Genomic DNA, 23,268 nt, shown 5'->3' with positions numbered 1-23,268 from the left:
AGGTGATGTGGACACAGCAGTCCAAAAAGAAATGCTCTAAACATCGAAGCAGGAGGCCTACAAAAGCGGTGCACAAACAAGGGAAAAGCATAAAAGAAAGAAAAGTTATTCTTAGTGAGAAACTGACAAAAGGGATCCCAAGGGGCACGACTTGGTAAAGCCAAAGCCACTGGAGAGAAATGCATGGAGTAATAACAGTGTTAAGGTGAATACACTTTAAATGCATTAAGTCCATAAGCAGTTATAGAAATGTGCATTCCTGAGTTCAAAGAACCTGAAGTATTTTCCAGGTTTCAAAAACAAACTCTCATGAACTGTTATTAGGTTGATACTAACTTCCTTGTCTCCAATAACTCAAAATATGTAAGTCCTATTCTCTAAAAACAAAATTCTAAAATAAACAGCATCACATTAAAAACACAAAAAACTCAAACCTCTTCATCAAGACTGGAATGCCAAGTTTGATTCAAAGACTAAAGATCTGACATTGCTACAATACAGTTCTTACAGTACTGTGATTCATCAAATTTAAGACATTGATTAAAGACATATCACTTAAATGATCCTCCTCATTTTTTCTCCTTTACCAGTCCCCCAACATCCCTCCCCTACACACACACACAGGCAGAATGGTCAAATCCCATCTATGTTAGTCCAGAAATGTATCTCAGAGATGTTCCCTTCTTTCCATCCTCACTGCCAAGTGACCTCAATCAAACTCTCACCTCAACAATCATGGTAACTTCTTAACTTGTTCTCTTGCTCCAAGGCCTCCTCCCTGTTGCCACTCCTGGCCCCAGGAAATCCCCATGCTACAGAATACTGAAGATATTACTCTGATGGTATCACAACCCAATGTAAAAATCTTTCATAGTACCCCAATGCCGATACAATGCCAGTCCTTAGCATGGAATTTAGACCTAATTTTTATGTGCCTGTTTTGATGAGCTCTTAGAGCAGGATTTGTATCTTAATAACCTCTGCTATCCTTATATATAGCAAATACGAAAGTGAAAGTGTAGTTGCTCAGTCATGTCCGACTCTTTGCAACCCCATGGACTGTAGCCCGCCAGGCTCCTCCTATATTCCAGCACAAGACCTAGTTCTAGCTTATTCATCCAAAAATAATGAAAACTGAAAACATCATTTGATTATGAGATCTGAAATTCAGAAAAAGTCATTCTGATGGACTTGAGCAGACAACACAGAGGAAGCAATGGAATGAATTAGAAGACCTGCAAGGGCTTTCTTCATATTCTTAACCTTTAGAGTATAGCATGTTTTAATAAAGGCTTACAGACTGGGAGTTTTCTGAACCAGATCTCAACTCATACCCCAACAATTTCAAATTTACATAGGAAATAATTAGACCAAGTATCTGAAATTGAGACCATCTAATCTCAGACTTAAAGGTACCCTAAGAATATACGGGAGGGACCCTTACAGTATTTTGGTCACCTCATGCAAAGAGTTGACTCATTGGAAAAGACTCTGATGCTGGGAGGGATTGGGGGCAGGAGGAGAAGGGGACGACAGAGGATGAGATGGCTGGATGGCATCACTGACTCGATGGATGTGAGTCTGAGTGAACTCCGGGAGTTGGTGATGGACAGGGAGGCCTGGCGTGCTGCAATTCATGGGGTCGCAAAGAGTCGGACACGACTGAGTGACTGATCTGATCTGATCTGATCTTGCGTATTACGTAAAAGCTAAACTGATGGAAGACAGTCCTCTCTGGCCTAGATCCTGACTAATTTAAAGCTCAAAGAAAGTGGACTGCCCATTTGGAACAGGCAGTTTTAATCAACAGCCCATAGGTGAAAAATAAACAGAATAGTCTAAATTTAGAGCCTGGGGGGTTACAGTCCAGGGGGTCGCAAAAAGTCGGACACGAATGAGCGACTACGCACAGCGCAGTCTGAATCACAGAAGTTACGTCCTTCCAATGTATTGTTCTCAAAGTTCATTAATGGCAATTAATGAAGATTATTAATCTATATGTAACAAGCTTCCTTGTTTGATTTTACAAAGAAATAATTATCTCAAATTCTATCTTAAAGCAAAAAATTTACATATTGATTTATAAAAATTAGTGCATTAAGGTCACTAGAATATAATCTTGTATTTTCCTATCAGAAACTTCAAGAACACTTACATTCTACATCTTGTATTTGATCATAACAACCTGTTCTCTTTAAGTATTGGACTCGCTATGTGTTATCCTGTGTCCAGTGCCTAAGAGCTCGTTAATTACCTAAACTATATCTCCATAGGTCTTGTTAATTACCCGTCTCCTGTCTCAGAGGACCTTGTTAATAACTTGTACAGTCTCTCTAAAGAGGTCCTAACAACACATTAAAATTAAAGATGCTTTTCTTTTAGCACCTGTCAAGTGCTGTAAATTGAGAAATTTTCACATCAGTTTATTAGCCTACAGTAGTTTTTATGGATTTTTTTTTTTTTTGGCTTGTTTTCTTTTCTCAACAGATTCTCTGTGTATCTCAATCTCTCAGCTCAAAATAATAACTTAGCAAAGTTTGTCCTTTTCTGTTAGGGCTTTTTTTGTTTTCAATTTTGAAGTCTATAAATATCAATTTGCAATAGTAAGTTAGCAAAAGGATAGCATGGTTGGTATCTTCAAATTAACCCACTGGGAGTTGTACCAATTAATGAGAGCTATTATAATGAGTATTAGGATGACAAAGGGTAAAAAAGTTTCAAGTCGTATCTGGGGAGTTAAGCATAAAAGTTCTAGTTAGTGTTAAGGGAACTAATCACATCACATATTTCAGGCTCCCAGTCATCCTTTCATTAGATACATTCTGTAAATCCCTGGGCACTAATGGATTAATGGCTCTAAAAATCATCTCAAAAGTTTTTGTTTTCTGTCTCATAAATGAAGCTACAAATTGTCAGCTGTGTAAAAAAGATTTATAGGCTGCCATGAATAACAGGCAGATTATCTTTAACATTAGACAAATATGGACAAAAAGTAAACACTGCTATTAAAATAAACCTTATGTGGGGTGAGGTTTATTAAACCAAAGACTGTGTTTTAAATTTAAATAGGAAAAAAAATGTAAGGAACATTATAAAAATGATGGCTTTAAAACTATGAATAAGGTCTTTTCTTTAGGATGATTTGTTTACTATAACCCTGAAAAATAAACACATGTCTATTTTTTAATGGACGTACTATACAACTTCATAGTCATTGTCACATGCTCAAAAGCCTGTGGTGATTTTCGCTGTGAAAATTAGAAACATATTTAAATATATACTCTAGGTAACTTTTTTTTTTTTTTGCAGTCTAAGAAAGGCATGTGACAATCATCAAAGATACTGGAAAAGACCCTGATGCTGGGAAAGACTGAAGGCAGGAGGAGAAGGGGACAACAGAGGATGAGATGGTTGGATGGCATCACCGACTCAATGGACATGAATCTGAGTCAACTCCAGGAGTCGGTGATGGACAAGGAGGCCTGGCATGCTGCAGTCCATGGGGTTGCAAAGAGTTGGACACGACTGAGTGACTGAACTGAACTGATACTATTATGCAAAATTGTAAAGTACATATGATAAATATGAGATCTTGATCTCAGACACTATGCACTGACCTAAAAAATAACTGGCTTAAGTTCAGAGCTAAGATGTGGACAGATTCTTCCACAGCAAATACTGCAAAGGGAAACACAGGCATATACACTCTAATAAAGTCAAGGATACTAGGAATGGAATTATACAATATACCATTAAGTTTTCATAGCCCAACTAAGAGTTTGTTTACATGGTTTTCACAACTACAACAAGGCAGAAAATAATGAAAGGAAAGCAGGTTCTTTGTGCAGGTCTTAAAGAGGATGTTCCCAAAACAAAATTCTCTGGTAAAAATACCTCCCCATAAGGTCTTGCTCTTCAATGAGCTGCCTCTAACCTCAAACAGCATTAGCTCATCCTACAGAGTAGGCTTATGTTCTCGACTATATATATTTTTTTAAATTTCAGAATAAGACACACTACAAATTTTTTCCTTGTATGAATGACTTCCCTTAAGCAGGAGAAGTTCTTCAGTCCTAAACTGGAACCTCAGAAGAATACACATCACAAATTCGAGGTTCTCTTCAATTTCTTACAGGTAGCGTACAAACACAAGCATGTTTTTTAAATGCTGTTCATCACGACTGATGCCTAGGTGTCACCTGAATCCTAAAAAACAATCCATCCACAGATGCCATAAATACTCAACAGTCAGACATTTCTGCTTGATCTTCAATGCCGACTATAATTTAGTTGTTTCTTAGCCATTCGACCAATAAATACTCCTCTCCACATCCCTGTTTTAGTCAAGCCGATCTCCTCACTGATCCCTCTACTTACTTAGGGCCCTGCGGACAAAGCTAATATGACTGTCTCTTCAACTATGAGTTTACCAGCACAACTCCTGATTCTTGTTCATATATAAGTACTTACTGAACTTTTATGAAATAGATGATGTAATTCAGATCAGTAACTATTAAGCCTGAGAATCAGCAGGAAGTCTTTTTTTTTAACACTGACTTTTATTTCCGGGCTTACCCACTGAAGATTCTAATTTAACCTTGCAGTAGGACTCAACTAAGATTTAAGCAAAACGAAACAAAAAACCCAGGTGCCCCTGACGGTCAGCACTGAGGATGAGCAGTGATCTGGGTGCTGCGCGCACGTGCTCAGTCGTATCTGACTCTTTGCCCGCGGGCTCCTCCGTCCCTGGGGTTTTCCAGGCAAGAACACTGGAGTGGGTTACCATTTCCTTCTCCAGGGCATCTTCCCGATCCAGGGATCAAACCTGCCTCTCCTGCACTGGCAGGCGGATTCTGTACCACTGAGCCATCTGGGAAGCCCCTGGGTGCTGCAGGCACCCACAAAAGAAGATACAGCACAACTGTTCAACAGTTTACACAGGTTAGTTGGGAAAACTAAAACCGAGACAGAATAAACATTGTTCGGCAATTACGTTCTATATCAGCAGAATTCCACAGGAGGGAACACTATGTTATCAATCAAGACAGGATTAAAGAGTTTTCAACATGAAGGATAGTCTGAGGACACTCAGACGAGTAAAGAGTGCATTCCACAGCTGAGCCAAGGAACGGAACTGGCCAGGCTTAGAGACCTCAGGGTAGAGAGGTGCAATAAGGAAATGAACCCACCTGGAACAGAAAGGTGAAGTTCAGTAAAAGAAAAACTCAATAGTTAAGAAAAGCCTAAAACACAATAATCCTTGACAATCAGAAACAGAAGTTTGGATCTGGTGTTGCAAACCAGTAACGCTGAAAGTGTTTTGAATTAGGCTTCCTTAAACAGAACAAGAGGCATTATGACCTAAACTCTAAATAACGATGCTATGTGCTATAATACATAAATGCAAACATCACAGTAATTTTACATTCTGAAAATTTATTATTCACAACAAGGTTCAGCAGTTGTTGTTATGAGGTGGCCTTTCACATGCATTCAGGGATTCTATCTATGGCTCTCCAAAGACCTCCATCTAGTTAGTACAGGTTCAACAGATTAGTTAGTACAGGTTCAGCAGATTATCTGTGTAAAAGGTCAAGTAATAAATATTTTTGACTTTGTGGGTCATACAGTCTCTTTCATAACTACTCAACTCTACTATTACAGCACAAAAGCATCCATAAACAAATGGGCAAGTTGCATTTCAGTAAGACCTTATTTCCAAAAACCAGGCAGCAAGCCAGATTTGGCCTACAAGCCTAGTTTGCCAACCTTCTGTCCAGGGTATGGTGGAAGCAAGGAATATGGAGGGCTGTATAGGAGGTTTTCATGGACTAGCCCTAAAACTGGTATACATCGCCCACTGGTATCTGTAGGGTATTGGTTCTAAGACCCCAGATTACTCAACTCTCTAGATGTTTAAGCCCCTTGTATAAAAAAACCTAGTATTTGCATGTAACCTACACACATCCTTCCTGTATACTTTAAATCATCTCTAGATTACTTATAACACTCAACACAATGTAAGTGCTATATGAATAGTGGTAAATACTGTGTAAATGGCTGCCAGCAAGCAGCAAGTTCAAGTTTTACTTTCTGGAACTTTCTAGAAATTTTTCCCCCAAATATTTTTGACCCAAGATTGCTCGATTCCATGGATGCAAAGAACCCAGGGATATGGAGGACAGACCATTCTTCTCTTCCACTAAGCCTTCAGTAAGCCAGAACTTGGTCACCTGTCCCCACCTAAGAGAACAGTCTAGCTGTGACTCTCTTCTTAAAAAAAAAAAAGCAAATCTGCTTTGGTGAACATACCTACCTATTTCCACTTTCCAGAGGGAAAATAGCCCAGTGTTGAAGAATTAATCATGAACAAATTATTGAAAATGGTATAACAAACATTCAGGAATATTGGTTTTGGGAAAGTTAAATATTGCTCATGTAAAAAAATCACTATTTTTTTTTAAATTATTTAACTGTAGGGTTAATCACGTAACATTAGCTGATACTGATGCTGCTAAATTACCTGTGATTTGTAATTAAAAACAGGAGCAGCAGCAATTTTAAAACACAAACAACTCAACACCAATAGTTAACTGATAAAACATTCTTCTGAAAACTCTAAGAATTCCAGCTACGCTTTCACATACACGTGCAGCAGGACTTCTACAGCATACCAAGTGTTAGAATGTTATCCAGACTTCTTAGAGCTGGCATCCAGGACACACACCACTGTGCACTCAAAGCCAGTGCTCTTCTCTGGGTCTGCAGCTAAACCATGCTTCCTAACTGGCTGCACTCAGGCTAGGACACGACTGAACACTGCCCAACGGAACACCGGCAGAACAAGGAATGGGTACCACTGCCAGGCCTGGCACATGAAGACATCCGCATGATCCTCCACTCTTTTTCTCTGCTGCGCAGCCTTGGGGGATGCACATTAAACAACAGTATTACAAGGAGCCTGGTTCCTGAGCAACCGTGTGGAGCCAAGAAACAGCATGGAACAAAGCACTCACGTGTCATGATAAGGAGGGATAAACTTTTACTGGAACAAGCCAATAAGATCTAAGGTTGTTTACTGCAGCTGGTAATCTATCCTATTATAATACAGAATTCTTAACAAACTTCAGAAATGTGCCAGTCAGAATGAGTATTACATTTTAGTAGTCCTTTAAGACTCATTTAGATTTCTAACCATCTTTTGTTGTTGTCGTTTAGTCACTAAGTCGTGTCTGATTCTTTTGCAACCCCATGGACTGTAGCCCACCAGGCTCCTATGTCCATGAGATGTCCCAAGCAAGAATACTGGAGTGGAATCATGTTTAGTTGTAAATAAAAATACACACATCTGCCTTTATGGATCTGTTTCTGGTCTATCAGAAAGACCTTCACAGCCCACACTGAGCTGGAAGCAGGGGGCTAAGGGAATGAGGGGATAATACTAGTATTTTAGGAAATCCATCTGCTATACCATATTCATTTATTCAAAACCTGCTTTCCAATACCTGCTACCTACCATTACGCTGGAGATTAAGGGTTAAAAGATGAATGAAAAGGAGGCTCTGTCCTCACGTTGTTCATGGAGGTGACAGGGGTAAAGTAGTCAGGTTACTGAACCGCAGGATGCCCACAGAAAGGCAGGCCTAGGGAGACCAGGCTGCAGCACAAGGAACAGTTACTTCTGTTCAGAGAAGTGGGGGTAGGTAAGAGGAAAGAGACTGAGAATTAGCAATTGCGGGGAAAGGGATTTCAAAGAGCCCTACTCTATGTTGAAGTAACCCAACAAAAACGCTAGCTCATTTCCTCTCTCAGTTTTACGTATGACTATGGGATCTATTCCAAGAACAGAAGCAAAATGCAGTAACTTTTGTGATTATAGGTGATTTCTTCAGCTCGACTTTACTTACAAACAAATAAAATCTCTAACTTTCAAGAAAGTGTTCCTTTTTTTGGCATAAGGAAAATTCTCCAGTTGTGATCACACACACTATTCAGCCAGAGAGTAACAATATGGTTCCCACGTATCTGAGATCACAGGGAACCAGTTTACTCAAAGAACAAAATTCAGTTCCACACCTACATATTTCAGCCTTCACTTTGTTCATCTTTCTCACAGACATCAGTCACAGGAGTCCCGAGGACTCTGTAAAGAGATCTATTTAGCGTTACTGGAAAAAAAATAATTCACAGCATGTGTCCTAGTGATGCAAGTCTATAGTTTCAAAAGTGCATTTGGTTTAGATGTTAAGGTAAGAAATCTAAAGTGTCCCATATAACTGAGGAATGCTACTGGAAGGAAAAATATGAACAGACCAAACTATCTTAACTATATCCTTTCTAACTCCACTTGAGACAAAGTTCTTTTCAAAAATTCAAACTGCACTATCTTCCTAGATCTATTTATAGTCAATCCTTCTATTAATTTATCTCTAAAAGATGCTTGCTCCTTGGATGACAAGCTATGACAAACCTACAGTGTATTTACAAAGAGACATCACTTTGCTGACAAAGGTCCGTACAGTCAAAACTGATTTTTCCAGTTTTGTACAGTCATGTACAATGTGACAGTTGGTCCATAAAGATGGCTGAGTGCTGAAGAATTGATGCTTTTGAATTGTGGTGCTGGAGAAGACTCTTTAGAGTCCCTTGAACTGCAAGGAGATCCAACCAGTCCACCCTAAAGGAAATCAGTCCTGAATATTCTTTGGAAGGACTGATGCTGAAGCTCCAACACTTTGGCCACCTGATGCAAAGAGCTGACTCATTGGAAAAGACCCTGATGCTGGCAAAGTTTATTGAAGCAAAAGAAGGGGGCGGCAGAGGGTGAGATGATTAGATAGCATCACCGACCCAAAGGACATGAATTTGAGTAAACTCCAGGAGTTAGCAGAGGACAGAGGAGCGTGGTGGGCTACAGTCCATGGGGTCACAAAGAACTGGAAACGACTTAGTGACGAAACAACAACAAACCCCTTTACCGCAAATGTTTTCCATTTACCACAAAGATGGTTTGTGATATAAAAAGGAAGAGTAACTTCGAAGGAATCTACAGATGTTTTTGTCTTCATAGTTGGCATCTCGTTGAGTATGAAGAAGAGAAAATTTTAAAATGAAAAAACCTATTGTTTTTTCACTACTTGCAATCATTTGATGCATATATCATCTTGCTGTCGTTCAGTTACCAGTTGTGTCCGACTCTCGCAATCCCACGGACTGCAGCATAACAGGCTTCCCCGTCCTTAACTATCTCTCAGAGTTTGTCCACTGAGTCCATGATGCCATTGAACCATCTCATCCTCTATTGCCCCTTCTTCTCCTACCCTCAATCTTTCCCAGCATCTGAGTCTTTTCCAATGAGACAGCTCTTCACATCAGGTGGCCAACGTATTGGAGGTTCCGCATCAGTCCTTATTCAGGGTTGATTTCCTTTAGGATTACAACTCTAATTTTGATAGACACAGCATTAATACTGAAGTAACCCAAAACAAAGCCTCAATTTGGCAAAACGCCACACTCACTTTTAAAACATTGATTTTTAAGTTCATGTAAATAGTCACATATAAGGCAATTAAAAATTCGAGGACACCTATTTTTCCACATACTGCCATAATTTAAAAATCATTTTCCTACCACATCCCACTGTTTTCACTTTTCTTTGACTCTACTGCTGCTAAGTCACTTCAGTCGTGTCCAACTCTATGCGACCCCATAGATGGCAGCCCACCAGGCTTCCCCGTCCCTGGGATTCTCCAGGCAAGAACACTGGAGTGGGTTGCCATTTCCTTCTCCAATGCGTGAAAGTGAAAAGTGAAAGTGAAGTCGCTCAGTCGTGTCTGACTCTTCGTGACCCCATGGACTGCAGCCCACCAGGCTCCTCCGTCCATGGGATTTTCCAGGCAAGGGTACTGGAGTGGGGTGCCATTACCTTCTCCCAGTCTCTAAGTTATCTCAGATAGTTCTTGGCAATAACTTGGTCCAAAAAAAGCTCAGTTAAGGGAAAAAAGCAACTACATGTCTATTTACCTGTGTAGCTTCTTAAGGCAATATGTGAAGTGCAGTATGTAAAATAACAAAGTGAAATATTTGGGAATAGCATATCAAAACCATGGCCTTCTCAATAAAATATTAATACCATATGATAAAAACATATTTCTTTGAAGTATAGTCTATAAAGAAAACTGAACAATACTTTCCAAAGCTACAGTGAATACCCATTTATTTTGGTAAAAGAAGACAAAAGAAATACTAGCTTTCCCCGGAAAACTCTAAATTCATGTTTTAAGAGATCAGAAGACAGGCAGGAGATCACAAGCCTAAAAGGGCAATTATTAGCACTATTTTCTGTTTATAGCGGGACAAAACAAAGCAACGTTCTTGACCAAAATATGACACGGCACTACATAAAACGTAAAAATATGTAAAACGTAAAAATATGACACGGCACTACATAAAACTAACAGCAACCGCTGTTACGGGTGCCCTATCTGGGGCCTGGGTTTACGCCACGCACTTTATCATTTATCGTCCCCCAATCCTACTGAGAACGTCTCCTTTTCCTTATTTCAAAGACAGAGATGCGGAAGTTGAGAGAGGTCACAGAGCCACTGAGGTTTCTCACTGGGGTCTGACCACCATACGTTCTTGCCCCGGGAAAGAACGTTTATGTTTCACGGCAAACAGTCTACCATGCTCCTCCATGATAGCTGCACAAGATTCCAATAGATTCATCTTATTTTTTGCTTGAGGTTTCCTTAATCAGCTATTCCACCATTCACTTCTGCAAAATGCATCATCTTACTTAAGCCATACAATTCCAACCTGTACTAAGGAACTAGAAAAGTACTATTAACTTAACTGAAAACTCCAGGATTTTGACAATCTAAACCTTATCATGATAGATTATTTCTGTAAGTCATCATTACAGATGCTCTGTGATGTATTTATAGCACTCCCAAGGTTCACTGGATTCCAATAAACATTACTCCAAACAGCCATTTAATAAGGATGTATGTATGTGCATGCTAAGTCGCTTCAGTCATGTTCAACTCTTTGTGACCCTATTGGCAGTAGCCTGCCAGGCTCCTCTGTTCATGGAATTTTCCAGGCAAGAAAGCGTGAGTGGGCTGCCCCGCCCTCCTCCAGGGTGTCTTCCAGACCCAGGGACTGAACCCACGTCTCTTCAGTCTCCTGCACTGGCAGGTGCATTCTTTACCACTAGTGCCACCGGGAAGCCCTTAGTAAGGATAGTCAACACCTGTAAAGAAAACCATGGCTTCCAAGGATACAGAAACATGACAGACTTCAAGTCCATGGAGTCACGAAAAGTTAGACATGACTGAGCAACTAACACTTTCACAAAAAAACATTAATACTTAAGCCAGTATTTCTTAAAGAATAGTCCATACGCTGCTACTGGTTCACAACCAATCAATGAAAAATAGTAACATCTAGAAACCCAACTCATCACTTAGATTTCTGGCTTGAATTAGCACCCACTGGTGATTCCCTCTCACCACACCTCATCAAAAGCTACATAGTTTTCTCCCTAAGTTTCTGAGAGTTTCTGGCCAGCATTAAGTAGAAAGAAATATAATGCGGTGGGGATTAAGAATCTTTTATCCTTCTAAGATAAAAAGTTCAGTTCCAAAGATGTACACACTGCCTGGCTCCAAAATTAATTATAAAAACAAGATTAGCATTTTTCTCAAATCAAGTGAAAGGAATTTAAAAAGGATATTTGATACTTTCAAGTATAATATTTTCCAAAATAGCACAACTTCCCCACGTTTAAGCTTACCTTGAAGATGGCATTATATTTGAAGCCCTGAATTTTGTTGTAAACGGATTAGTTGACTCATAATCAAAATAGTCCTGCCGATGTTCACTAAACGCATTAGGTGATTTCAAGTCACAAGGGCTATCGGCTCCCCCGTTGTTAAGTTTATCCGATCGTCTATCTTTTTTTCCAGTCACTCTTTCAAAGAGGCTGACTTTCTCCCTTTTTTCTCTCTTGTTTTCTTTTCTTACTTCAATTGATTTTGAAAATAAATTCACGCTGCTGTCCCATGATTCACTGCTTTCTTCAAATGGATTTTTCTTCCTTGGCAGTGTTGCAAATTTTTGGGGTAATGAAGCAGTCACATTTGTAAATGGGTCATTTTGTCTTCCGAAAGCCGATTCACCTGCATCCACACTGCTGTCAGGTTGGTTCATTTTAGAAGTATCAAAGCTCAGTGTTCTTCTGTGTGGAGACTTGAGACTTCCTGCAAACAATTTTGTAGTTAGTACATAATCAGTGACACATTATATCACACTATTTGACACATCCTGTGTGCATACTGCTGCTTTTAGAATGAGAGCAATTAGCTATTTAAAGATATTAACCTTTTAAAATAATCAAGGAAAACAATCTTAAAATGCTAAGGTACAGCAGTATTGCAGGCTAATAACAATTAGTATCTTGCTAGACAATTAGTAATTTACTCAGCTCAGAATGAAACAATCACACAAATTATAATGTCAAAACTAAAGGTTCTGCTCAGCACTATAGTGCTGTATAAATTCCCACTGTTCTTTCATCAGTAGTATCAAATTCACTTTCTTACTTCTGAACAGTAAGATTCTTTTCTAGGAAAATTCTGATGAAATGGAATATTCATTTATGTTTCAGGCTTCTGAGACAGGAGAAATAAGAGTTAAAAAAAAGAAAAAGAAACCAGGCCATGAAGAGAGACCAAGACTCATTTCTATTATCTAATTCTATAAATACAGGATTGAATTCAAACCAGCTCTGTCTTTAAATTTACCAATTTTGAGTATAGTAGGTACTCAATAAATATCTGAGGACTAATTTAGAAAATGCTAGCAAGAAACCTCAATTTTTATTCTCTAACTTTAGAAGTCAAAGTTTAAAAATTAGGAAGGTAGTTCAGATCACACGGGATCAACTATAAAGAATGCATACATCACTTACCACTTTCCGGAACTGCTCCAAAGGAATCTATCTGGCGGCCAAGAAGATGCGTTTGAGCAACGGCGCCAGACTTCAGCTTCTCCGAGCATACGTGGGCCCCAGTTAAATCAGACATTGAATGCGCTGAAGAGAGTCGCTGAGGACCCAAAAGGAAAGGCTTTTTTGGTTTAGATTTCATCTGTATTTCACTACTTGAAAATTCAGTATGGGCATCAGGCATGTGAGAACTTGGAATGATTGCAGAAGATGTATCAGAAAACGTCCCATCAGTTTTTCTACCTTTCATCTTATCTTTTAATTTTGCAAAAGGAGATCTTGTTTTGTCCTTCATTGATAAGTCAAACATACTTGCTGTCATATTGTTCCTCATAAATTGAATATTGACCTTTATCTCACCCCTGTTTTTGGCTCTTTTTCCTTGTTTGGATTCTAATCTAAACCACCTTAAAGAGAAGGAAAAACTGGGTTGTAATATGTAATGAAGAGAGGATTACCGAGCTCTGTTGTATACAAATTGCTTTTTAGGTAAAGTTACTCTACATCAAGGCAATCTAAGCATTGAAGGAGAAACTGTCAGCCAGAGTGCTTCTGGTTTTATTCATGGCTTCATTTAAAAAAACAGGGAGGTCTCTGCCATGTATCACATGCAGAAGGAATCAGTCTTTTTTGAAAAGCTATTTAGACACCTTTTTCTTTCATAATTTGAAAATCACGCATCAAAATTTCTTACCAATAATAGCTATTATGTTTCCATCTAGTCCAAGTGTGGCTCATGGCTGAAGAATATTTTTTAGCATTAAAAGACACTGAGGTACAGACCCTGAAATAATTCATCAATACATACTATTTTTGGGCACCATAAAATAATAACCAAACTTTTAATAAAATATTCAGCCTCTGAGCCAAAATAGTTCTTCTGTAAAAGCTATTAAAATAATTTTGTTAACATGGGAGACTACCCCATACAGTTTGTTCATCATGAAAATTGCTTACGATGTAAATTGTGTGTGTGTGTGTGTGCGCTAAGTCACTTCAGTCATGTCCGACTCTTTGCCACGCTATGGACTGTTGCCCGACAGGCTCATCTGTCCATGGAATTCTCCAGGCAAGAATACTGGAGTGGCTTGCCATGCCCTCCTCCAGAGGATCTTCCCCACTCAGGGATCGAACCTGTGTCTCCTGCAGCTTCTACATGGCAGGTGGATTCTTTACCGCTGAACCAATGGGGAAGCCCACAATGTAATTCAGATTTATATGAAATGGGTCAAAGCCTCTTCCTGAATAAAATATGCAAAATAAGTAAAGTGCAAGAAGTGACAAATGGTAATAAATCTTGTAAAGCATTTTTAAAGAAAAAAAGAAAGCTTAAGTGCTCCCTCTTAGAATCTGTTTCAATAACTTGCTACTGTGACAATGCCAAATAAAATTTATTTTAACTGGACCCAAATCTTATGCTTTTAGTCACTTGAGTGAATTACACTGCCCATTTTCAAATGATGTGTAAAATGCAAATTTTATTTTGGTTTATTTACAGTATTTTTATCCATGAAAACTTTTCCAGTTGGTGTCATAAATGGTCAGTCTACAGGGCAAACAGCCAAAAAAACTACAAACTCCAGCAGAGATGAGAGTTCCTACAATGTTTTCACATTACTTAAACAATGAAGAATAATATCCATTTCTGCAGACAGGTCATTATTTAAATACAGCTCTGCAAGTGTTAAATTTTCTTAAATAACTCAGATCTAATTTTACAGAATACACCAGAAGAAGCTAGCATTTACTATCAAGTGGAACACTAGTTTCAAAGATCTTTCCAGGCAAAAGAAAACTGGCACATAATATGTATGTATGTATGTATGTATGTATGTGTGTGTATATACACACCAGCTACATCTTAGAAAGTAACATGCAAGTGAAATATTTTCAATTTAATCAGTTAAGATCTAGCTGCATCAAAACAAGCAATTTTTAAAAAAAACAGAAAGTCTTAAAACAGAAAGCATTAACCTGAGAGCCTAAATAGAGAAAACCCTTTATTTGAGGCAAATGGTGAAATGTGAAAACTCAGAGACTAGAAACAAAAAATGACAGCAATAAACTCTGTGGAATAGAGAACCTTCAACAACACAAAGTTGAACACTCACAAAGCCTGAAAACAAAGTAAGGTTATATACCCAATTATTAACTCACAGTTTTGGAAAACAGAGCATTTTCGGGGGCGGGGCGGGGCATGGAATTCTTCTGATGGATGACCCATAAGAAATGCTCTGTTAATATTGCAGGTTATTCAGAAAATAGGTGAGTACACTTTGCAAGAAAATGTGCCCCCCCACCCGTCAAATCCCCAAACAAAATAGAAGCAAACAAAAACACCAAGTATGTCAGATCTGTGTATGTAACACAGCATAGCAAATCTGAGGGGAAAAAAAATCAAAAACAGAATTTTAGAAATGAGACCAAATAAATCATTTAGTCCAAAATCCTTATTTCACAGTAAAGGAAACTCAGGAACAGAGAATAAGTAGCTTCTTAATGTCAGACTGGAGTCAACAAGGAAAACAGACAAAGCTGACCAGTAACAGCTGCATGAAAATAGTAGTTCTTTTGTATTTAATGACCCACATATATGTTAATTAGGTTAAACGCATACCAGCTTGTATATCACAGGACGCTGTATTTAATCAGGAGACTCAATCACAAGGGCAACACAGGTTTTGTCTTGCTGGAGTGTAAGCTTCTTGAAGGCAATTTTCCTTGCACTAAATAAATGTTTACTGAATTTTCATTTCTAGAGCTATATTCTTAAAACAACGACACTACAACTCTCTGTATGTCTGCGTGTATGTTGCACCATTTTGTTCTCTGGTGAAGAGAACTGAAGCTTAGGTAAGCTTTAATGGATAAAAGCAAGTCAGTGTTTGAATATAAACTCTAAATACAGTCTTTTCCATCCTTCTTGACCAAAAAAAGTAAAACACACACACAAAAAAACCCAAAGACCCAACTGCAAAGAACTTTAACAAATATACCAACTTAAAATATAGGCATGACAAATAACTCGAGCTGCTTTGTTTGGAAAGTGATGTAACAGGGAAGTCTTAACGAGACCTTCAAGAATCATTCCAGAGACAGCACTTGTTTTCCCTGGCTTCTAAAAAGATAAAAGGAAGACACAGCATTTGAGGCTTAGTGGAGTAATGTTGATTTTATTTTTTCACCTCTGGAGTGCTAGATTTAAACTGTATATGGCCTCTGTTCAATTTTTGAGTGGGCACAGGTCCATGTTCAAAAACCATCACACATGTGGGAACTATTCCCAAGCAATTGGTGCTGTGTGGTCAGAAATGGGACAAGATTGGCAGGAAGGGTGCCAGAGGCCAGGACGCAGGTGCACCGCAGAGCGGCACACACAAGTCCTAAAACCTGCATGTGCTTGAGTCATACCTAACCTAGGCACTCGGATGGCTATTACTGTTCATGAGCATTAAAAACAAACAAAAACATCAACATCGCTCACTTCTGCTGTTAAAAAAGAAAAATCAATCGATACAACATAATAGCATAAATTACAATTTTACCATTCTATTTTTAAGTACTGTATTGTTTTCTTAAATCTTGTGCCCGAACCAACCCAGACGCCCATTAAAACGGGAGATACAGAAAACTTCTCTTTCCAGGTCCCACTCATGAAAGTGTTCTGGCTCAGGCCCTTTATCCCTCTCCTTGAAAGAAGGAAAAAAGCTTTTAATTTCAAGGTATAAAAATAAATCAAATGATACTTTTAGCTACCACACTTCTTTGCTTATCATGGAAGACAAGCTGTAAATCCTTGTCTTGAGTGTCAAGAGTAGAAAGTGTCACACCCAGCAGTTGCATGGGACTTCCAAATCAGCTGGTCACCTTCATCACCCATACCCATTTTCTAAAAAGCACTTGGGAATATGCTGACAAGGCTCAGCAATGTGCAGAATATTAAATATCTTTCTTGCAATACGCCAGTGGCTCAGGTCTGTCTCTTACTGGGCCAAATGTATAGTTGTGCTGCAAAAGGAAGCTATTAACTATATTAAAAAACTAGAAATATTACGAATAAAGAGGGCTCATCAAATATGTGGTCTCCATTTATCCACAAAGAAAATCTTAGGGATTTAATAACCTGAAAATCACTTTGAATGCAATAACATCACGAGCACTGTTGATAACATTTAAATGCATTTTCCTCCCCAAAAGTCCTAATCCGTTTTTTTTAGTAGCCAACAGAGAATTTCTGTAGGGAGACGACGATATTAAGAGTATTGCTTACAGCCAAATTTATTGTAACTGTGATGCTGCCAAAGATAAGGAGTAAAACAAGAAGAAACTTTAAAAGTGTATTCCATCTTCAGAATCCCTGGGTTCACAGTCGGGCCTACTTTCATTTGGAACATTTATATTTCAGAGAAGGCCTGTAGTATATCATTCATTAACATTAAAGTACTGTAAGTGCAGTATCAAATTTGAAGATGCAATAAACTTAAAAAGTTTACATTCAAAACACTTCTAATATTATTTAGTAAGGTCATCCAAAATTGGCAATTTGCAATAAATTAGTCAGTGATTATCTATTTTTCAGTTTAAATTTGATGAAGAACTCCTCAGAGATAACTGAATGCTACTTCATAGGTATCAACCAGTATTATTAAAATCACTCATATATATTCAACTTTACACTTTATTTAAACCATTTTCTCTCCTTCTAAAATATTTTCATCTCTTCAGTTTCCTGTGGCATTCCTAGTATTACTTATCTCTCTACCCTTTTACCTTACATATATTAAACCTTTAGGTCCTTAGGTAAAGACCTGATTAAAAAACATTTTTTCAATGAAAGTAAAAATTTCAATCAAGAGAAATCTGCAGGAACGTAGGTATACAAAAAACATGACATGGTTGTTTTAAAATATAAGAAAATAAGATCATCAAGAAAGTTTTTAAAAGCGTAAATAAATATCAGTTATAACAGCAAAGCTATTTTTGCAATGTGACACCCCCTTATAAATTCAACCTATATTTTTCTCCCATTAATTCCATCCAGTTTAAACATTCTTTCAGACTAGAGTAATAATAAGTTTAAGAAAGGGGTATCACTATCTCAGAAAACATACTATTTTTCAATTTAAGACATAATATCCTAGTTTTAACTTATATTATGGTTTTTTAAATTAGAATATATCTAACCTAAGTTTGGAAGTCTTATTAAAAAGCTCATGTTTTTACTGTATATGTCATTTGATCACAAGAATTTAATCATTGTTTCCAATCTGATAGCATTTAATCGGTCTAAACACACTGGCTTTGCAGAACTAACTTTGAAGTAACCATGTTCAAGAATGAGGATGTCTGTACATACTTTTAAAACTTTTTTCTTTTAATAGCTTTAGACTCCACCACGATGTACTACTGACCCTGAAATCAGAGCTAAAATAAAAGCCAACTGTGTTTACAATGCTGAAATAAAATATTGAGTTCTAAATTTGGTAATTCACCACTTGACAGCTTCAGAGTTCAAGCTACAAAATAAATTAAAAAAAAAAATATATATATATATAGAAGAAGGCATATTGGCAGATTTACTTTTCTAATGTTCCATTTTCTGAAAATTGTAATGTTTAAAGATTGTAATAATTTAAATTGATCAACACTACGGCCCAGTCCTCTTATAAGTAGTGAAACAATGTTAATTTACTTAAAATCCTGAGCAAAATATTCAATTATTTACGAGGTTTACCTCAAACGAGAGTAATGGATCATTAAAGACTCCACTTTAAAAAAAAATGTGTCTTCACAAGGGCTATTTTTACTTCAGATTTATGCAAATATGGTGCTTAAAACTGGGTCATATTTCAGTCCAAAAACCAATGCCCCAAGTAGACAAATAATTTCCAAGAACAGAAATCCATTCAGATAATAGCTAAGCTCCCCCCCAATTCAAAATAAATTACATAACTTACTCTGTTTTCCTTCTTTGTTTGTCCTCAAAGATGTCATTGAGATTGATGGCCACCTGCCCTAAAAACTTATCCAGACCCACCAGGGACCTGTGCATAACTATGAGGAAAAGGATGTATTTCTCTGGATTCCCCTGCATTAGCAGCCCAGGTAGCTCAAAAGAGGCCTCTTCCTTCCAGACTGGCTCAAGGGTTTTCTCAGCTACAGAGGTGGAGTACTTTTCCTTTCCCAGCTGAATTATAGTGTATGTGTCATTGGTGCCACTTTTGCCTTTTGGCTTAAGATCTTTGGCTTGGAGCACGGTGACCTGCACGTGGGTCGGAAACCACTTTTGGGCTTGCTCGGAGAGCATCATTCTGTCCTTTTTCTCTGCACCAAGTTCACCAGCGCAGGAAGAGCCCCTCCCGCAGGGAGAGCCTGATGCCTTGATCACTGCATCCTAAGGGCACTTAACGGAGGCAGGCAAACTCACAGCTGCCCGACTCCCTCTAGGGCTGAGGTCCAAACGCCTGGCTGGGGCAGCCCGGGGGCACGGCTGTTCTGTGGTGCCGGTGGTGGGAAGGGGTCCCCTTTCCTCTGGAGAAGCACAGGGGCCCAGCATCACCTGGCCGCGCCGTCCAGGCCTCGCGTCCGCACCTACACGCTCCGCCGCCCCCCCGCCTCGCCCCGGGACGGGCCCTCGGCACCGGCGAGCGGCTCCCGGGCCTGCCGGGCACCGCAGGCCCGGCCGCCAAGGCCCCGGCGGAGGGCGGCGGAGGAAAGGAGTGCGCCCCCACGCCCTAATTCTCAGCCCCTGGCCTCCCGCCGGCCTCCTCGCAACCGGGCCGCCCCCCTCCCGCCTCCTCCGCGCCTCCCGCTCGCCCTGCGCTAATCCGCGCGGGCCCAGCCGGGCTCCTCCTCCCGACCCCGGTAATACGAACCGCCGCCGGCTCGCGCGGCCTCGCTCCCTCTAGCAAACCTCTCCCTCCTCCTCCCCCGCGCCTCGGCTCCTCCTCTCGGGCGGGCGTGGGGGCGGGGGCCGATCGCCCGGGGCGGGGTGTGGTGGCGGGGGCGGGAGTGGAGTGAGACCTGGGGAGGGGGGCCCCGGCTGCCTCGGCGCGAGAGGACCGCGGGGCGGCGGGCTGCGGGCGCGCGGCTCGACCTCGCCGGGCCGGCGGCTCCTAGCACCGAGCGGGCGGCGACAGCACTTCCGGGTTCGCCTTCTCCATGTTGGTCTCGAGAATGCGACGGGGCGGGGCCGGGCGGGGCCGGGCGGGGCCCCGGGGTCAAGGGTCAGCAACTCCCCGGTTGCCTTGGTGACTGGGGGCGTGCCTCGCGGGAGCCCGGGAGAGCTCAGCGCAGATACGAGCGTTCGTCCTGCTGGTTCGCGCCAGCTTGGGGTTTGGCATTGCGCTGGGTGCTGGGGACGTGGGAACCTGCAGGAGCTGGCAGTTGTGGGGCGGGGGAGGGGTGGCGGGCCTCCGGGAGACCAATCTGAGAGGAGGCAGCCAAGGCCCGGAGCCTGCCTTGGGAGAGACCCATTTTCGATCTTTGGAAGCCGTCTTTGCTGTACCCTGGATGCCCAGTATCTGGCACCGAGTGGGCATTGGATGAATGATGGTGAAATGAATCAGTCACCTTAATAGGCCGAAAACATACTTTTTCCCACCCGCCCCCCCTTATCCACTTTTCTCTTTTTGAAGAGAGAAGGCTGTTGATTGGAATGACATCCCCAACTCAAATGACGGTAGAGGCAAGCAGATAAAAGATTCCAAATTAATTCGGGGGTTAATTATACCCTGGGAGGCACTGGGCTGGAGGCCGGAGACCTGGTTCTAGTCCCATGTCTGCCACCATCAGACTGTATGACCCTGGTCAGGTCATTTCCCCTGCCTGAACCTTGGTTTCTGCACAAGCAAAACACGTCTCCATCGTCCCTGAGACTCTAAGGACTCAACGTCCAAGAACTTCCTGGGCACTCAATCTGGTAGTCTGTCTAACTTCCGAAGCCAAACCCAGAGGTGATTCTGGTCGCATTCAACGAAGTCAGCTAAGAAAAGCAAACAACCTCCTTCACCAAGGGGGGATGACAATTTCCTTACCTGCCCTGAGGGCAAGGCCTGATGGACACCAGTACAGTGTTAAGAGGGAAAAAAAAAAAAATGGAGATGTGCTAATACTGCATTTTTTCCAAAACCATTCTGACTTCGCGGGAGAAGGGCAGGTAATGACTGATGAGTCAGGAGCCTTGTTTGATGTCCTGATTGCCAGAAATTCCTGTCCAGAGCTCACGATGAGCACTTAGCTTCCTGAGACAAAGAACTTAGATTCTGGGAGCCTGGATTTCCTGGTCCATAAATTGTCCAGAAGATTGCTACTACAGAGTTAGGAGGGTATTAAGAGATAATTCATGGACATTTCCTGGCATAGTATGGAACATAATTCTCAGCTTGCCTTTGTCCCTCTATTTCTCTATTGCAGGAGATATTTATATACTACACTTATTGTATTCTTCCCTGGTGGCTCAAACAGTAAAGAATCTGCCTGCAATGCAGGAGACCCGGGTTTGGTCCCTGAGTCAAGAAGAGCCTCTGGAGAAAGGCATGGCTAACCCACTCCAGTATTCTTGCCTAGAGAATTCTGTGGACAGAGGAGCCTGGCAGGCTACAATTTATTGTATTCACTTCTATTTATGTCTTATCTTCCCAAGGAAAGTCGAATTTCTTTGGATTGCCCTGTGTATTGAGGATCATCCCTTCAGAGTGCTTAGCAGGCAATAGACCTTTGTTGAATAACCCAGTGCCTTTCTCCATTTACAAGACTAATTTGGAGAGTAAAACAGTATGCTAGAGGTGCATACATATTTCCAACTAAATGACTACAAAAGTGTAAAGTATTACGTTTATCATTTTCAGGTGAGGTTTAAAACATTCCCACTTGAGAACATTGCGTTCTCCATGTTTTTGTTTTTGTTTTTTTTTTCCCCTCAGTGACCCCATGGATAATAGCTGCAGAACTTAAAACTCTTTAAGAAACAAGGTCTTTTCATTAAATATTTTTTAAGTGGAGATTTGGGAGAGTCCGATATATTTGTGTCAGAAGAACAACCATACAGTTGAAAAACCTTCGGGGGAGAGGGGATAACATTATATATTATTTAAATCTTGCAGAAAGAAGGTATTTGCTTGAGCCTAAAGAAAGTGAAAGTGAAGTGAAAGTCACTCAGTCATGTCCCACTCTTTGTGACCCCATGGACTTTACAGTCCATGGAATTCTCCAGGTCAGAATACTAGAGAGGGTAACCTTTCCCTTCTCCAGGGGATCCTCCCAACCCAGGGATTGAACCCAGGTCTCTGGCATTGCAGGTGGATTCTTTACCAACTGAGCCACCAGGGAAGCCCTGAGCCTAAAGAACAGCACCACAAATCTCAAAGCCTATTCATGTTCTAGCACATTCTTTCAGGGACCCACTGACACTTGCTGACATCTATAGATTTCATTTATCGGAAACCATGGTTTTTTTCGGTACTGCTTATGTGCAGTGACTGGTGTGAGTTCTCCATGAAGTAGGCAATCTAAAAAGAGAGATTAATTTGTTGGTGTTTAGTCGCTAAGTTTTGTCTGACTCTTTGCAAACTCATGACCTGTGGGCTGCCAGCCTCTGCCTATGTGATTTTCCAGGCAAGAATACTTGATTGGGTTGCCATTTCCTTCTCGAGGGGATCTTCCTGACCTAAGGATCAAACCCCTGTCTCCTGCACTGGCAGGCGAATTCTTTACCACTGAGCCACCAGAGCAGCCCTAGATTAATTTACCACCAAGATATTCAGGGACCCAAACTACAGATAAATCTTGAATCATCTTGAGTCATCTAGGATGAAAAGACCTGGTATCAGGTCATTCTGCTGAAAGTTAAAATCTAAAAAAGAGGCAGAATTTTTCATCTCTGAGAGACAGTCTATGAAAAAGCCATGTGTGGAAAGCAGAACAAAATCATCATACTGTAAATATTGCATCTGGATTCGGAGTGGGCAGTTGTTAGCCTTAAAGAAAAATATTCTGAGGAATTTTTAAAGAGTGCATTGGAATAATCAAGGGTGGAATTTCAACCAGGTTGTCCAGGGAGAAATCAATTGACACCTGAAACTTACAAAAGCAAAACAAACATCATAAAAATAAATTTAAATTTAGAATTGTTATGAATTGCATTTTTAAAAGTCTTCCTCTCTATTAAAAGCTGTAATTAGGTAAGCAATAGGCAACTGATTATAATAGTGAATGTGTGTTTCTGAAGAGCTTAAATTGTTTGGTAAGCTTTATGAATG

The 23,268-nt window shown here is 40.3% G+C and overlaps 1 protein-coding gene across 1 annotated transcript in view; it reads right to left on the bottom strand.

Annotated features, from left to right (window-relative positions):
* Positions 1-19,614, bottom strand: part of RAB11FIP2 (RAB11 family interacting protein 2) — a 43,467-nt gene extending 23,853 nt beyond the window's left edge. The window contains exons 1-3 of the mRNA XM_027529515.1: positions 18,967-19,614; positions 12,974-13,416; positions 11,798-12,263 (exon numbers count right to left, since the gene is read on the bottom strand). Of these exons, the coding sequence (XP_027385316.1) occupies positions 11,798-12,263; positions 12,974-13,416; positions 18,967-19,319 (1,262 nt within the window). The 5' untranslated portion in view covers positions 19,320-19,614. The remainder of the gene's footprint in view (positions 1-11,797; positions 12,264-12,973; positions 13,417-18,966) is intronic.
* Positions 19,615-23,268: the final 3,654 nt, after the last annotated feature.

Source organism: Bos indicus x Bos taurus, chromosome 26, assembly GCF_003369695.1.
Source record: "Bos indicus x Bos taurus breed Angus x Brahman F1 hybrid chromosome 26, Bos_hybrid_MaternalHap_v2.0, whole genome shotgun sequence".
In the NCBI taxonomy this organism is placed as follows: domain Eukaryota; kingdom Metazoa; phylum Chordata; class Mammalia; order Artiodactyla; family Bovidae; genus Bos; species Bos indicus x Bos taurus.
The sequence above is the reverse complement of the archived record's forward strand: the minus strand, read 5'-3'. Positions and strand labels throughout refer to the sequence as shown.